This window comes from Nuphar pumila, chromosome 6, assembly GCF_984573655.1.
Source record: "Nuphar pumila chromosome 6, dmNupPumi1.hap1.1, whole genome shotgun sequence".
Taxonomy (NCBI): Eukaryota; Viridiplantae; Streptophyta; class Magnoliopsida; order Nymphaeales; family Nymphaeaceae; genus Nuphar; species Nuphar pumila.
The window spans coordinates 44200590-44218754 of NC_143254.1; the positions used below are offsets into that span (position 1 = coordinate 44200590).

Consider the following 18165-nt stretch of genomic DNA (forward strand, 5'->3'; position numbering starts at 1 on the left):
CACACGCAAGCTATAAGAGAAGAATGAATGCTCAAAAAGGAAAAGAAAATGCGTGAAAAATGAAAAATCAAGAAAAGAGCTTAAAAAGAAAGAAAAGTTTAGTGCTTAGAAGTGTGATTGAGAAAATTTGTGCAGAAAATATATGAATGAGGATAAGTAAATAATAACTTGTTTTTATTGGATTTTCTAAGAATAAAACATAAATAATTGTGATATTTAGAAAAGTGAAAGAAATTCTTTTTCTGTGGTGGGATATAAAAGACTCTAATTATGTTTTGATTTTTTTTGTAACATGAAATATTTGTGAAAACAAAGTCTTTAATTAACTACTACTTATAAGGATGTGTAATATTTTGCATACATGACAGAGATGTTTGTGGGTAGCATCACTGCAAACCCTCACGAGACCTTACTCGTCCACTGGGGTAACCCAGGGGTTGAAAGGGCTTGTTGCATGAGCTAAATGCAACCGTGATTCCTACGAAAGTGGGTTAGGTGATAGTTTGATTTCTTGCATTTTTCTAGTTTGCTCGAGGACTAGCAAAACATAAGCATGGGGGTATTTGATCATGCATATATTTTAGGGATATTTCAGATAAAAATATGCATGATTTCATGAGAAAATGATTTAAAAACCCAATTTTATGTTAGTTTCGAGTAAAAGTGCTAAAATGATTTAAAAATAGAAAATGCTTGAAAATTAGTGTTATTTTGCAATTTAATGAATATTTTAATATTTGTCATTAATGTAGCATTGTGAGTTTCTAAAAATAAAATAAAAATTAGAGTTAAAATAGAGTTAGTTTAGTTTTGTTTAAAAACAAAAGTCAAAATGAGGCATTTTGTAAATAATTTTTTAGAAAGTTTTTTTTAGAATTTTAAAATTTCAAAATGACCATCTGATGGCTTTGAAAACTCAACGAAGGGAATTTTTCAAAGGGTATTTCCCCTTTGCCTATTTCCCTCTCTTTTTCCCCTTCCTCTCCACCACTTCTTCTTCTTCTTCTTCTTCTTCTCCCTCTTTCTCTTCTCTTTCCCCTTCCTTCCTTCTGGTGGAGATCTTAAATCTAGCGGCAGCAATCGTGGAAGTCCGATTTCTCTTCTAACCCCTCTTTACAGTAAGTCTTTCTCATCTTTATGTTCTTCCCTCTTCTCCTCTTTCATTTCTAGTTTTCTTTTCATTTTAGTTTTAGAGAGAGTTAGATTAGATCATTGAATTCAAAATTAAAATAAAAAAAATCACATCATGTGAAATTCGTCATCGTGCATCATAGTTTTCTTTGCAATCTGCATAATCAAAGAGTAGCAATTTCTTTTTTTGTTTTATCTTGTATCATGCATCATATTTTCATTTTTGAAGCATCTTATGCATCTATCATCGCATCATGTGAAATCCTTCATCGTAAAGAGTAAGGTTACTGAAATCATTACTGGCCGGAATCCAATTTGCTGTAATAGGAATCCACTCTGCTTTGCCGGAAATTTTTTTCTTCACCGTGAAAATCTGTTTCATGGTGGAATAAGATCATCAGACTTTTGGCAATTGAAACCTGACCTGTGTGAGCACTGATCGATCTTTTGATCGATTGCCTGAGTTTTAGGCTTGATTGATCACCGATTTACTGAGTTTGTGGTTTGATCGGTTGCTATCTACTGATATCTCCGATGAATATTGATTGACTGATCTCAGGAGTTCTGGATCAGAGTTCTGGATCAGAGTTCTGGATCGGGTTTGAGTAGCAAGATACTGATTTTCGGATCAGTTTTATTGATTGATCGACTGATGTCAGGAGTTCTGGATCGGGTTTGAGTAGCAAGATACTGATTTTCGGATCAGTTTTATTGAATGATTTACTATTGGATTTCTAATCATTATGCAACTTCCGATGATAGGGTGTCATCTACTGAGTTTTTCGATTAGCTATTAGTTAATTGATGTGTTAATTGTTAGTAATTGATTTGTTAATTGAATTGATTAGCTGTTAAAATGATTTGTTAGTCAAATTGAGTTGTTAGTTGATTGAATACTATTGTTAACTCATTTGCAATTTCATTTACTTAGTTGAGTAATGTAAGATTTAAGGTAGTTAGCATTATTTTTTTCTTTTCTTAGATGATTAGTATTATTACTTTGTAATCAATTACATTAGTGTTTAGCATTTAGTTTGGCAGTACTTGATTTCATTAGTATCTGTTCAATTCAGCATATAGTTTCATTTAGTGAACATTGCATGCATAGTTATACTTACACTCATTTAGCATTATCATTGCTTATTTCAAGAAAATTTTTAGCATTCATTTAGTGCATTTTAGATAGCACCATTCTAGTCTTTTCTCGTGTACTGCTTGTGTGTTGTTGCATTGTGCAGGAAAGCACAGAGCAGAAGCAAGTGTTACGTTGATGCAAGCTTTCAATTATATTACACGAGAAGCAAAAGCATAAAAGATTTTTGCTTTTATTTTAAAATTAGGAATTTAATTCTGGGTTTGTAAATATCGCATTTTACGCCCTCTACGAAGGGTATTCATTTGTTGTAATAGTTAGTTATTCTTACTTTTCTCGTACATTTTACATTCTGGCAAGAAGGTCATCTGGGTAGGATATTACTGAAAAACCATGCAGCAAGACTGCCATCGATTTGTGAAGAAGTGCGTCAAATGCCAAATGCATGTGTCTTCCATCCATGCGTCCGTCGCATATTTGCAGTCTGTGGTTTCTCCTTGGCCTTTTTCAATGTGGGTCTTCGATGTCGTAAGCCCAATTACTCCTGCTTCTAATGGCCACAGATATTTTCTTGTTGCAATGAAATACTTCACCAAATGAGTTGAAGCTGTTATTTTGCGTACAATAGATGGCCGACATGTGGTTTCTTTTATTCACAAGAACATTCTATGTCGTTTTGGCATACCACATGATATTGTTTCAGACAATGACAACCACTTCAAGAACGAGAAGATGAAAACCTTTTGTTCTAAATTCAGAATTTGCCATAATTTCTAAGCTCCCTACTATCCTCAAGGGAATGGTCAGGCAGAGGCCACCAACAAGACCCTGATTCGTATTTTGGAGAGAACTGTGAAAACAGGCCATGATTGACACGAGAAAATGCACGATGCACTTTGGGCATGCCGAACTACCATTCAGACTCCAACCAACGCTACTCCTGCAGAGGTTGTTTATGAGACCGAGGTGGTATTATCTCTCCACGTTTAAAAGCCTGCATTCAAATTTGCATCGTTCATAGAGCTACCACTTGATCAGTATCAACAACAGAGGTTGGTACAACTTGATCTACTAGACGAAACAAGACTCAAGGCAGCAAAGCATGCTCAAGCTTATCGTCAAAGGATAGCTCGGCATTACGCCAAGTCTGTCATCGAGAGGAAATTTTGAGTTAATGATCTAGTCCTCAGATCGACAACTCATATCAAGCATCGCCTGCGGGGCAAATGGTCACCCAATTGGGAAGGTCCTTATGTGGTTAAGGAAGCATTACCCCACAATTCATATCGTCTGATCAATGCAGATAGGGTGAAACTGCTGGATCCTATCAATGCTCTGCATCTAAAGAAATTTTACACCTAAATTATCTATTCTATCTTTGTATTCTTCAAAGAGCTTCCTTCAAATACAATGATCAGTCACTCTTTTGTCCAATGTCTTCCTTCCTTGTTATACTGGGGCATCTTTTGTTATGAGGATTTATCTTCCTTTCAAAATTTCCATGTGCAGGCAAGATAAAGCAAACACTTTTTCCTTAATTTTCTATCGATTTTCATTAATCAATTCTTGTCAATATTTTCAATTTCTATCAATTTTTAATAATTTTATCATTTTTATCAATTTTTATCAATTTCCATCAATTTTTCATCAATCTTTATCATTTTTCATCACATTTTTTTATTCTTTATGAATTTTTATTGATTCTTTATCAACTTTTTATCAATTTTTGTCAATTTTTATTCCCTTTCAGGTTAAGGGATAAACCTGAACCTCATTCTTTGAGGTCTTATTCCCTTTCAGGTTAAGGGATAAACCTAAACCTCATTCTTCGAGGTCTTATTCCCTTTCAGGTTAAGGAATAAACCTGAATCATTTTTCATGATTTCCTCAAAATTCTCATCAATTTTATTTTCTCGTTCAGGATAAGGGAATCCTGAGACCATTATGAACAATTCTAATCTTAAGCTGTTTTGGATCAAGAATTTTGAATAAATTTCTCATCTTTGGAAAATTCATAATCTTCGGATTCAATTCATAGGTTTTGTCTATCTCTCTCAAATCCAACTTCCAGGTTAGAATTATTATTAGTTTTTTTTTTTTGAAAATCCGAGTTTTGACTCTGGTTTTCCTTCAATTTAATTTTCTTTTAAGGTCTGGGTTCCGACTCGGGTCTTTCTTCAAATTATTTTTCCTTTTGAAGATCTGAGTTCCGACTCGAGTTTTCCTCCAATTTAATTTTCTTTTAAGGTCCAGGTTTCGACTTGGGTCTTCCTTCAAACTCTTTTTTTTTCTTTGAAGTTCCAAGTTCTGACTCAACCTTCCTTTTTAATCCAATGCTCGAGTTGGACTAATTCTTTTTCCTTTGAAGTTTCGAGTTGACTCGACCTTCCTTTTTATCCAACACTCGAGTTGGACTAATCTTTTTCCCTTTGAAGTTCTGAGTTCCGACTCAACCTTCCTTTTTAAAATCCAACACTCGAGTTGGACTAATTCTTTTTCCTTTGAAGTTCTGAGTTTTGACTCGGCCTTCCTTTTAATCCAACGCTCGAGTTGGACTAATCTTTTTTTCCTTTGAAGTTTTGAGTTCCGACTCGGCCATCCTTCTTAAAATCCAACGCTCGAGTTGGACTAATATTTTTTCTCTGACGATCCAAGTTCTGACTCAGATTTTTCCTTCAAATTATTTTCTCTTTGAATATCCGAGTTCCGACTCAGGTTTTTCTTTGAAGTTTCAAGTTCTGACTCAGGCTTTCTTTTCCAAAAATCCAACTTTTAAGTTGGTCTGATTTTTCATTAAAAAGTTCCAAGTTCCGACTTGAGCTTTCTCTCCCCGAAATCCAACTTCTAAGTTAGACCTTCCTTCGAGATCCAGCTTTTCGGTTGGTCCCTTCCAAGTCCAACCTTCAGGTTGACTCTCTTCAAAATCCTTTCATTCTCCTTTCAGGTTAAGGGATAAACCGAAACCTCATCCTTAGAGGTATTTTCATCCCCTTTCAGGTTAAGGGATAAATCTGAACCTCGTCCTTCGAGGTATTTTCATCCCCTTTCAGGATAGGGGATAAACCTGAATCTCATCCTTCGAGGTACTCTCATCCCCTTTCAGGTTAAGGGATAAACCTGAACCTCGTCCTTCAAGGTATTTCATTCTCATTCAGAATAAGGGATAATCCTGAAACCATTCATAGAAGTAACATGGTTTCTCTATAATGGTTAAACCTCATGCTTGATGACAAATTTTTACAAACAGAACTCCGAGTCGACTAATCATTTTCAAACCTTTGGGTTGCAATCTTACCAATGTCAATCATTTTTCAGCCTTCAAGTTACAGCTTTATCAAAAATCAATCATTTTCTCTTGCGAATGTCCCTTTTTCTAGGAAGAGTTTGAGGAAGCTCGTTCCTTTCGCATGCAATCATTTTTATTGTTCGCAAGAACCCTTTTTCCAGAGAGAGATTGAAGGGACTCTTTTCTTCGCGAACTGTTTGCAAAACAACAACCCAATTTTTACACAAAGAAACCCTTTTTTCAGAGAGAGCTTCGACGGAAGCCCGTTTCTTTTTGTGGCCCATGAATCGGTCTAGAAAAAACCTGAACAAGAGTGGCATGCATTGGTGACTAACGTTGATGTCCAGACCCAGCTGGCCATCAACGGACGACGTTGACTCAAACTCGAGCGGCATGAACTCGATGGAAAAGAAGAGAAACAAGAGGAAGATTCTAGTGAGCACATGTACGTCTTTGCACCCACAACCATAATACGCACAACAAAAGCCTGGTGAGCCTATAACCTAATGCTAGAATAAAAGACTAGGATAATGCCACTTACTAGAAGCGGCCATTGTCAATCCAAATGATGCTTCAGTGGAGGTGAGTTGTCAGCATTCTCCTCAGTCAATCAACGCCTTTGATGAGCCCAAACCATCAAGTCATGAGGTGAGCAAGACCCTTGAACCCTAGAGATTGGGAGAAACCAATATCACATAGCCCCCATCAAACTTTTGTGGTGATTTATATACTGGGAGGTTTTCATGCATGGACAATTATGTAATCTCTTCATATTCTGATAATTTTTCTGTAACTGAAACCTCCAAAACTGAAAACCTTACATCTTTTATGTCTTCTCTTGATGTTCCCATGTCAATACAGGTCACATCAAGTTGATTATGATCCCAACATGATCATGCCATACATTTGATGTCTTATGCCTTTTCATTATATTAACATATGCAGCTTCTGGTGATAGAACATACACTAATTAGACTTTCCTTCATTTGAGGATATGAGTGCCCTTAATGTCTATATCCTTTAAGACCTTCATATCCTTCAGTTCGAATAACACAAAGTATCATGCAATAATTATTTGAGGCACAAATATAATTTTTTAGTCATACCTAGAACATGGTAAACTTCTCGTATAATATGATTTTTACTTAATCTTGACTTTCAGATTTACTAAAAACATTGTTGATTAGTGCATATACTTTAAGGCTAATGGGAGTAAGTTCATAACTTTGATTTTGTATGTTAATGATGTTCTTCTTACATTTAATGATTTGAGTCTACTATATAAGATAAAATACTTTCTTTTATCTCATTTTGATATGAAGGACATGAGTAAGGTCATTTATGTCCTTGGAATTGCGATCTGTCATGATAAAATTAAGGGTGTACTTAACCTTTCTAAAAAATCCTATATCCTTAAATTTCTTAAAAGATATGGGATAGAGAATTGCTCTCCATATTCATCACCTATAGTAAAAGAGAATAAATTGAGCTTAAAGGATTGTTCTCATGATGATAATAAAAAGGTTCAAATGGCAAGCATCTTGTACGCTTCGACGATTGAGAGTTTATAATATGCATATACTTGCACGCAACCTGATATTGTATTTGTTGTTGGAATGCTTGGTAGATATTAGTTTAATCCAGGCATTGCACAATGTAAGATTGTGAAGAAGGTCATGCGTTATTTGTAAGGAACAAAGGACTATATGTTGACCTCTAGAAAGGTAGACCACTTAGAGGTCGTTAGATATTCGGATGCGAATTTAGGAAGAAGTCTCGACAGTGGAAAGTCTATTATAGGATACATCTTTCTGTTAGCAGGTAGTGTTGTCTCATGGAGAAACAAAAAGTAGTCTACAACCACATATCACACCATGGAGGCAAAAATTATTACTCTATATAAGACTCCATCTCAGGTCATATGGATTAAAAACTTTATTTTGGGTCTTGGTATTATACTCTATTGAGAGGTCACTAAAGATCTTTTGTGATAATAAAGTTGTGTATTTCTCTAATAACAAAATGAGTTCTACTTCATGTAGACACATGGAGTTAAAATACTTTATTATTAAAGAAAAAATTGAGAATCATTTAGTATAAATTGATGCAATTAGTATAAAGAAAATGATTACATATCCTCTTACTAAAGGGTTAGCATTGGATTGTATTCCCAAAATGTAATGTAGATGAGTTTATTTGATTCATTTTGATGTATGGCAATACATTATAGTTTAATGTGATCACATTATTAAAAGTAAATTGATTCTCTATATTTTGTGCATTGTTGAATTCTTTGTAAAGTGTCTCGTTTTAGAAGAGATAATAGCAGAATAACAATATTAAAAGGACAAAAAAGGATGGGTCAAAGATCACCCTATTCATAAAGGTACTCTTAACATGCCAAACACTTAAAATGAATGATATTGTAGTACATGAAAATATGATATCTCATATAAAGATGTTCATTTTCATGAATTGTATGATTCATTCTCGTGATTCAATATAGCATATTAACCCACATGAAACTTGATTTGAGATAACAGTAAATAACTTTGATAATGAGTTTTTTTCATGTCAATGGGTCAAGTAAGAGAGTGTTGGACTTTAGATCAGATCCACTAATGTGACCCGTATTGATCCGAGTTTGGACCCACCCATTTTAACGGGGTCCAGCCCATTGACACTCTAAACCCGCAACAAAGGACTTAGGGTAAAGAATGCAATGTCACCAACAAATTGGTGATCTCGCTATGACACCAGCTCTGCCTTGCCCAACAAAGAGTACCCCTAGATTTGGAGGGCAGATCAGGTACAATTACATTGCACATTTTGAGGCTGCACTTGACCACCCTCCATCTCCACGGTACAAGTTGTACGCCTGCAGCGGCATACTGAAGTGCACAATGTGATTGCACTTAGACCGTCTGCCTAGCGGCCTAGCGGCCTAGAGGCCTAGGGCCCAAACCCCATTGGGGCAAGACGAGTAGAGCCTTATGAGTGCAAAGTTGTCAAAGTTAGCCAATATTTCCTAGCAATTAAAAGATAGAAGCTTGACTTTTATGTACTACACTTGACATAATTCACTCACCTAAGTATATCAAAAAGGTCACAAACATCAGCGACATTGTATCAGTATTGTTACCATCTTTGTTTTGATGCTCAATGAATGCATTTTCTTTATGTAAAAACGAAAAAACATAACACCGTATAAAGTGAACACATATATCCACCAAGTTATTGCACCATTTATTCACACCCAACAAACAATTTTTCACAAAAATTATGAACGAAAAATAGGTCTACAAGCAGCACTCTTATCTAGCATCTAGCTCAGAAATGGTCACATCATTTATAGAATGAGGCATTGAGCCACCCTTTGATGCATCAGATTTCATTGTTACCGCAGAGGATCCACTGGTCGATGTTTAGGAGTCCATCGTGCTTCTCCCCACAAAGAAGGGAGGGGCGGAAGGAGCAGGAAGGGTCATAGAATTGCTACTGAGCATGAGAATAACCGAGGACATTGTTGGCCTCTTTAATGGATCCTCTTGAACACATAGCAAGCCGATATGAATGCTCCTTAATACTTCACTTGTTTGGTACGACTCAGCCAATGCCTCATCCAATAGTTCTGTCGCCCTGTTTTCCCTCCAAAGCCTCCATGCCTGCATTTTTCCACCATGGGCATCAAAATTTGAAAGCGGAATATGTATGACCATGTTTAGAAGCAAGAAAATTTCTCATAGAAAAAAACAATTTTGCCTATGAGTTTTGATAACTTTTTCAAATGCAAAATTTTCAGTTGTTTGTGTAGCATGAAAAAAACTGTGAAATTTTTTGAGAAAAAGAGAGACCTGAAAATGGTAGTGGGTGAAACGAAGATGAATATGGAGGAAGCTCTTCCTGTGGCAGCCCAAAGAATGAGGTGTGCTGTTGGTGAAAATTTGCTGTAATTTTCTATAAAAAATCAGACCTTTTAGAAAATCTTTTATTCCAAAAAATTTATTTAATTTGGAACGATTGAAAAATTAATAATTTTTTCTCTTTCCTACTTTCACTTTTCCTACTGTTTTCTCACTTTCAAACCTTCCCTTATAAATCTATAGTACTTACATAGCCAAGGAGGTCTTGAGCATGCTGGGATTGATAGAAAGATGCGTTCTGCTGACCGCTCACAATCTCTAGTAGCAATACCCCAAAGCTGAACACATCTGACTTAATGGAAAATTGGCCTTGCATTGCATACTCCGGTGACATATAACCACTGGCATAGTACAAGCAAAATGAGCTATTGTTAGTAATTTGTAGTATGATAATCATTAGAAATATGCTTGCACTTTGCAACAATGAAAACAGATTAGCTGATTAAAGCCTTTCTAGCATTAGGGTTTTTCCCAAGGTAGTGTTACTGTATATTCAAAGATACTGAAAGGGGAGGCTTGGATAAGCCCAAGTTGAAGTGAAGACTTAATGAACTGACATAGTCATTGACTGAGCATTATCTGTGATTTTCAATTTCCAAACGTGGTGTCTGTTCTGCTGCATGTTAAGCTTTATCTTAGAATATTCAACTCAAAATCACAAAATAACCACATACTTAATAACGCTAATAATAATGCTAATAGTGAAACAAAATTATAGTTGATTCAGTGGTATCTGACTTCTAAATTACTGAGTGCTTGTAATCTAATGCATTGAGGTAAGATTTAGAGCTTACTATGTCCCAGCAATCTTACTTGTACTGCCTCGTGTTTCATCCATCCCGACAAGCTTTGCCATTCCAAAGTCTGAAATCTTTGGGTTCATGTCCTTATCTAATAATATGTTGCTGGCCTTGAGGTCCCTGTGGATGATCTTGAGTCGTGAATCTTCATGGAGATATAGAAGCCCTCTTGATATGCCAACTACGATCTTGGTCCTTGTCAGCCAGTCTAATTGCACCCTTTTAATTGGATCTGCTCAGCAGGAAGCAAAATTTGCAAAACTATCATGCCTGAAGAAAAAGTATATATTATACCAACTTTTTCTGTTGTCATGTAGAAAAAATGAACAGACAGAACAATCCAGCAGACAAAATAAACTGGTATTGGGACGTTTGGAGAATGAGGTAGGACAGTGAAGGCTGAACGATATGCCACCAGGAACTGCCAATTACAAGGGACTTTTACACGAAGATCACTCTCACGTATTCTGACCCCACACACTTCACTAGTCACTCACCATACTCACGAGGCCCCCCACACGATTTCACTTGTTTGCAGGGGCCAAGCCAGAAATCCCAGCTAAGGTGGGCACACACACACATATATACAACAACAACTATGCCTTCATCCCAAAACAATTGGGGTCGGCGATATGAACCAAAAAAGAAAATCATTCTGGGTCTTCCACATGAATCCTTCTCCTCCAATCATTTCTATCCAATGTCATGTCCTCGGTGAGGTTCAAAGCATTCATATCCTTTCCTATCATCTCCATCCAAGTCTTCCAAGGCCTACCCCGACCTCTTTTAACTAATATATATATATATATATATATATATATATATATATATATATATATATATATATATATATATATATGTATATATATGGTTGAATTTAATATGCCCCAGAATGAAAATATGAACAATGGTCAAATTGTCATGTCTAGGCATCTTTATTGGGAGAACGAAATAAGATAAGTTAGGGTACTAAAGGTAGATCTCCTATTTATAGTTAAAGGTGTGGTGACCAGTACCACCCTTTAATAGAAACATACGAAAATAAAAATATTATTTTATTTTATTGTAACCCATACCAACTAAAGATAGTCGGTAGGAGTATTCACGAACCTGATCTACCGACTTCAAAGAATCACTGAGACTCTTCGAGAGAGTTGGTATTTGCAGACTTCTTAAGAGTCGAACATGTTGAAAAAATTGTGTGGGCCTACATACGTTGAACCACACATTATAGATTGTCTTAGATTCAGGCCTGGTTTATGTGATCGAATATGGTTGATCCCTGTGATATCTCATATGGTATGGTACATCATGTGGAGAGACTTGTTCTGTCTACAATTCTGTAATGGGTTGAATTGAAGACAGACTTCTAATCGCATTAGGTTATGGTTCCCAAACCTTATTTAATGATCATATCTTCAAACCCCCTATTATCAGAAAGAGAATTCAGTCCCTCTCTCATTAGGTTTAGAGAAAGGAAAATAATCATATATATATAGGTTCTGGAAGATCATACCTGTCAATGATCTACCGAAGCGCTTATGGATTCAGGGACACTGCCACATTAAGTTTTGTTTCAGTTTTGATCTCAACGGTTTAGTGAGAACATGAAAATCAATCCTCTTTAGTTATTTTGGTGGATTTACAAATCCAACAATTGGTATCAGAGCACATGTTCCCGATTAATCGTTGAAATAATTATGATTTCATATATTTTGTATTTCTTTTCTTTTCGGCGATGATCCATCGGGATCGTCGGATCGCCGCCAAGCATAATGGGGTTATTGTTCCCCCATTCAGATTGTCAGACAACACCTATCCATTCAGATCGTCGGACGGTGCTCGTCTATTCAGATCGCCAGACATCACTTGTCCATTCAGATCACTGGATGTCACCTATCCATTTAGATCTTTGGACGATGCTTGTCTGTTCAGATCATCAGATGGAGCCTGTCTGTTCAGATCATCAGATGCAGCCTGCCTATTCAGATCATTGAAAGAAACTTACCTGTTCAAATCTTCGGATGGTGCTGGTAGGCAGCCAATCAGTCTAGACAATCTAAGGTTTAGTGATATCTCAGTGCCAGTTTTGGGCTAGCGCTGATGACTTTCACCAACTAGCGCCTTATGTAGTGTGATTCGGTCCTTCGGGCCGGCAGACATTGGCATCCGGATTCGCCGTCCGCCGACAGGATCTTGAGTTGGGCTTGGTCTTCAAGCACGTCTTTCGATCGGTAACCCTCGACTGATTCGCAAACCTGTCATTATGTCATCCCTGGCCGGTTCAGTCGTTTGGTCAGGGTCGTCACTCCACCGACTGTTGTGACTCACCAAATAAGCATTTGGTTGATATAGCATAACTCGGTTCAGTTCGGCTTTCAACCGAATCGACAACCTGGGTTATAAAGTGTTGCATCAATGTGCAAGCCAGTTTAGCATATTGTCGGGCGTCTCGACTGGGGCAAACCGACTTGGCTGACTGTCCCAAGCCGGTTCGACTTATGGTATGGGACGGATCAGCATTTTTTGAAGTTGCTGCCTGGCCGATTCGACCTTTGTGCACGAGACCGAATCAATCACCTGGTTCAGTCCTGATGCACATGGTCGGTTTGGCCCATTGATGTGCAGGGTGCTGATTTCACCTGCAACCCGAGCCAATCTAGTGCTCAGTTAGAGGCCAGACCGGATGAGACTGCATACGGAAAGTGGCAGGGTCTCATGACCTGGTTTAACCCCATTCAGTTATGGGGTTGAGCCATGTCAGATGGCATACTTTATGGGTTGGGCCTGGTGAAGACCCGACCCACTACTTAGGTCATCATCTGACTGTGTATAAGATGGTCAGACCCGATTTGGGTCAGACTATTTTTTTTGGACCCATGCACTATGCATTATAAAAAAAAAATGAGGATTTTATAGGGCTATTTGGCGTGCATTACGGGTCACTTTAGTGGGCCGATATTCAATTACTTTTCGGCTCATGTATATTATTGTGCTTGCTTTATTCTTTATATGCACTTATTGACATATTTAAACATTGGTATTATTTTTTATTCTGGGTCCAATATTCTAAATTGAATTAGTTGAATTAATACGTCTCCAAAATAACCTCTGCTGTGTAAATTAGTTTATTTTGGAATATTCTGATGCGTATATGTTTGCGGTTCATGCAAATAGTGATCGGCCCAAAAGAAGATTACTATTTGGCCGAACCCAAATATATACTTTCAGTAATAAATATGGGACGATTGTACAGTTTTTTTCATGTGAATAACGAGTCGGTCTAAAGAAAGGCGCATTGTTTGACAGGACTAATTGTCCATATTTGATTATTATATGGAGAGTATCACTTACAAGTTTACACTTTTGTCCAAAGACTAAGTGTCAATGTTGTGTTGGGTATCTTGTAATGGGGTTTACCATTGTTTAAATATGTTACTTTTTATATTATTGCATGTGAAAATGTATGTTAATCGTGAGCCTGTTTGTTCTTGATTCAGTTAATGCTTCTGCTTCTATGATATCTGCAAACATTAATTATATTCATGTTTTGAGTGGTTCTAATTTTAAAAATTAGAAAGAAAACATTATGATTGTTCTTGGATGCATGAATTTAGATCTTACACTAAGAGAAGATCAACCCCCTGCTCTTACGGATAGAAATTTTGTTGAAGATAAAAAGAACTCTGAGCTGTAGGATCAATCTAATCGCATGACACTACAAAAAAACAATTGATTAGCGACGAAATTTAGCGACGGCGTTATATCGTCGCTACTTAGCGACGGATTAACGAGAGAAATGAATTCGTTGCTATAATTGGAGAATTTTACGAAACTAGCGACAAATTATATTCCCTCGCAAAATCCGTCCCTAAGTAGTGACGGATTTTGCGAGAGAATATTTTGTCGCAATAAAGACGGCAGTTCGCGACGGAATTGCGACGGATAAAATTCCATCGCGAAATAGCGACGGCCTAGGCGACATAATATTTTCTGTCGCCTTTTTCATTTTTTGAATTACGAAATTAATCCGTCGCTAAATGTCGCATTACCCCTAATCCCAGCCCTCTTTTTCCTTTCTTCTTTCGCTGCTCCCGCCCGCCGCCCTCTCCCTCCTACTGCCCTCTTCCTTCGGCCACCCTATCCATCCCGTCGACCTCTCTGCCGGCCCCCACCGTTCGCCGGAAGTCGATCTCCGTCAACCTTCCGCCGCCGCCGCCCGGAGGAAGCGCAGGTATTTCTGGGCCCCACCGTTAAATGGATTGGGGGTCGACCCCCTGCCGTGTTCGGCCGGGGGTCAACCCCTTGTCATGTCCGGCAGGGGGTCAACCCCGGTAGAGGGTCGACCCCGGCAGGCGCTCGACCCCGTCAGGGGGTCGACCCCGGCAAGGAAAAGCCCTTTCCCATTGCACCCTCTCCTTCGTTGCGCTTGAGTTCAACCCTCACACCTCTCCATCCGCAACCTCTTGAGCCTCTCCCATGTCCATCGGAGCCTCATCGGAGTCATCTACATGTGCCTCCAATCGCCAGAGCCACCTCAACTCATCTTCCACAAGAGCTGAGCCCCGTTGAATGCTCAGCGGGGCCCCTCCACACCTCATTTTCCAAATGGCGCTGCCCATTAGGTCTGATAATAAAAATATAATTAAAAAAAGTAAAGTTCTAATGTTAAGTGCATTTTCAGCATCAAGAAAGTTTGATTTCACATTTAGAAAAACAAATTTTTCATTTTTGAGAAGTGTCATTATAAGGTTTTATAAGCATAAAAAAAGTTGTTTGAAACAAGCTTCTTACCTTCCGCATGGCAATTTCTGCCATCCCTAGTATTCATTGATTCTTTGTAAAGGTTTTTTTCTCCATTACAATGGGGAGGTCATCCGAATGACTTCTAACTGGTTCAAGTCATGAGCAGTGATGTGTTGTTAATGGATAGAACCTAGAAGTAACCAGCGTGGTGAAACTCGAGCAGTACTATAGTTAGGTGTGAGCACCAAAGGTGGATGAGATAGGAGATTTGGTTCCTATGCTAGGCTAAGTTGGCTTAGCTAGGCTAGAGGTATTAGGTCTAGTGCAGATAATTCAATAGTGTAGTTATGTCCAGATCTCATACTTCATATACTGGAATACTGGTGGGGTAGACCCCAATTTATAACTTTTCTAGCAAATTTAGTCACAATTCCTACAAATATGATATTCGTGGATCCATATCCGCCCAAGGATGAGTTGGCAGGATCCTATTGTCCTAAGTTTGAAAGGGTTTTTTTTCATGGTGACTTCATTTTAAAACATCATTTTTTTTGTGCAGATTTCTCAACGGAACTCGCTTGTGCCCCGCCACCCGTGGTAAGTAAGTGACAAAAACAATGTAAATCGGGTAAATACCCGTGGTGAGTAAGTGATGCAAGCGCATCACATGTTATTTAATTTATTAAATGTAACACTTTATTGTTCACACACTCACTTAGTTGTTGATATCTAGGACTGCTTTGTTGGAGTTCGGAGATCATGCTGAGCATGATTTTAATATATGAATATGGAAGTGTTCTTATTTTTTGAGTACGGAGTCCATGCTAGGCATGGTAGTAGTTAGTGGGATATTGAAGTGTGTTTGCTGCAGGTACATGTTTGACATTTATTTGATATGAATTATTTCGATGTATTGTAATGTTTGATGTGATTGTATCCATGCTTACATGTAGTTACTTTCAATTTGATTATGTCTTTCATGTGAAATTGTATACTGAAGGCATGCTTCAAATGAATGTATCGTGTCATGAATAGTTTGCACATGAAAATATTAAGTTATCAATGCATGCATCATAATTCTTGTGATTGTATGACATCATATATTGCATGATAAATTTGATATTTTCTTCATCATAGCATTCTGATGGTTCTCTTTTAACTGGTTAGGATACTATTCGTAACATCATACGACAAAATGACTGCAAACCGTGAATGGATGTACCGTAGGATAGTGGACAATGAGTTATCGCATGAATATATGGATGGTGTTGACAATTTTATTGAATTTGCAACGGCAAGTGTCAGTACAGTAGAACCCACAGGTCGGATTAGGTGTCCCTGCAAGATTTGTAAGAATAATTGATTTGTAGAACCTCATGGCGTTAGACATCACCTATACAGGAAGGGTTTTGTGAGTGATTATCAGAACTTGACGTTTCATGGAGAAGAATTTAGAAACGATTTTGATGCACGGGTGAATATGGTGCACGATAATCCATATACGAATTTGATATTTGATGCCGCAGGAACAGAACTGGGTTCTGCTATGAGTTCTAGTGATGTAAGAACTACCGTAGATGAAGAATCACCAAACGATGCAGCTAGTAGATTTTATGATTTACTTAGAGATGCTGATGAGCCACTTTGGAATGGTTGTGAGAGTCACACTATCTTGTCTGCAGTTCTTCAACTAATGAATTTGAAGTCCGAGTATAATTTGAGTCAATCATGTTTTGACCGTTTGTGCATGATTGTGAAGAGTATGTTGCCCAAAGATGAGAAATTGCCACAAAATTTCTATCGTGCGAAAGTTATGGTCAACGCTCTAGGTATGGGTTACAAAAAGATTGATGCTTGTCCAAATCACTGCATGTTGTATTTCAAGGAGCAGTAAAACAACATATCATGCCCGTCATGTGGGCATCCTCGGTTCAAGCCAAAGACAAGAGGCAATGGTAGCATGAGATCAAAGGAAGTTTCATACAAGTCGCTCCGCTACTTTCCTATCACTCCTAGATTGCAGTGATTGTATATGTCTTCAAGGACAGCTAAACACATGAGATGACATACAAATAAAGTTCGACACGATGAAAACAAGATCACGCATCCTGTTGACGCTGAAGCTTGGAAGCACTTTGATCGTACTCATCAGAACTTCGCAATGGAAGTGTGAAATGTTAGACTCGGTCTATGTACAGATGGATTTAATCCATTTTGGGGTAGATCAACTATATACTCATGCTGACCAGTATTTGTAACTCCATACAACCTTCCACCAAGCTTGTGTATGAAACGTCCAAATCTTTTTTTGTCTCTGTTGATCCTTGGTCCGACCTCACCTGGCCAAAATCTTGATGTATATCTAAGGCCATTGATTAATGAACTAAAAGTACTGTGGGATGACGGTGTTACCACGTATGATGCCCACAAAAAACAAAATTTCAACATGAAGGCCGCTGTTCTATGGACAATCAGTGACTTCCCTGCATATGGTATGTTATCTGGTTGGAGCACACATGGGAGGTTGGCTTGTCCATACTGCATGGAGGATTCCAAAGCTTTTAGATTGAGGCATGAAAGGAAGCCTTGCTGGTTTGAGTGCCATCGTCGATTTCTACCCAGAGATCATCCGTTCCGACGTCAAAAGAATGCATTTAAATCAGGCACAACTGAAATGGAAGGTCCATCCTCAAGATTGTCCGGCATAGAGATTCTAAGAATATTGCGATACTTTCCAGATGTATTAACAGATGCCCGCAGTCCTACACCCTTCCATGGATTTGGGAAGGATCACAATTGGACGAAAAAAACTATTTTTTGGGAACTACCGTATTGGCCGACCCTATTGATACGACATAATTTGGATGTGATGCATGTAGAGAAAAATGTGTTTGATAATGTGTTCAATACAATAATGAATATTAAAGGAAAAATGAAGGATAATCCGAAGGCCCGTATGGATTTAAAATTAATATGTAAAAGACCAGAATTGGAACTCAAAGAGTATAATGGCAAAGTACTGAAACCAAAGGCGAAGTACGTGCTCGGACCTGATCAAATAAAACATGTATGTCAATGGTTGAGACAACTGAGATTTCCAGATGGATATGTCTCTAACATTGCTCGGGCTGTGAAGATTGACGATGGACAGTTATATGGGTTGAAGAGCCATGATTGTCATATCTT

General features: G+C 37.9%; 1 protein-coding gene across 2 annotated transcripts in view; it reads right to left on the bottom strand.

Annotated features, from left to right (window-relative positions):
* Positions 1-8656: 8656 nt before the first annotated feature.
* The window catches only part of LOC149834752 (cysteine-rich receptor-like protein kinase 6), a 63730-nt gene continuing 54221 nt past the window's right edge, over positions 8657-18165 (bottom strand). The window contains exons 5-7 of one of the 2 annotated variants that reach the window (XM_090011534.1): positions 10228-10465; positions 9624-9774; positions 8657-9175 (exon numbers count right to left, since the gene is read on the bottom strand). In XM_090011534.1, the coding sequence (XP_089867660.1) occupies positions 8936-9175; positions 9624-9774; positions 10228-10465 (629 nt within the window). In that variant the 3' untranslated portion in view covers positions 8657-8935. The remainder of the gene's footprint in view (positions 9176-9623; positions 9775-10227; positions 10466-18165) is intronic. The other variant, XR_016432801.1, reaches the window with a different exon arrangement.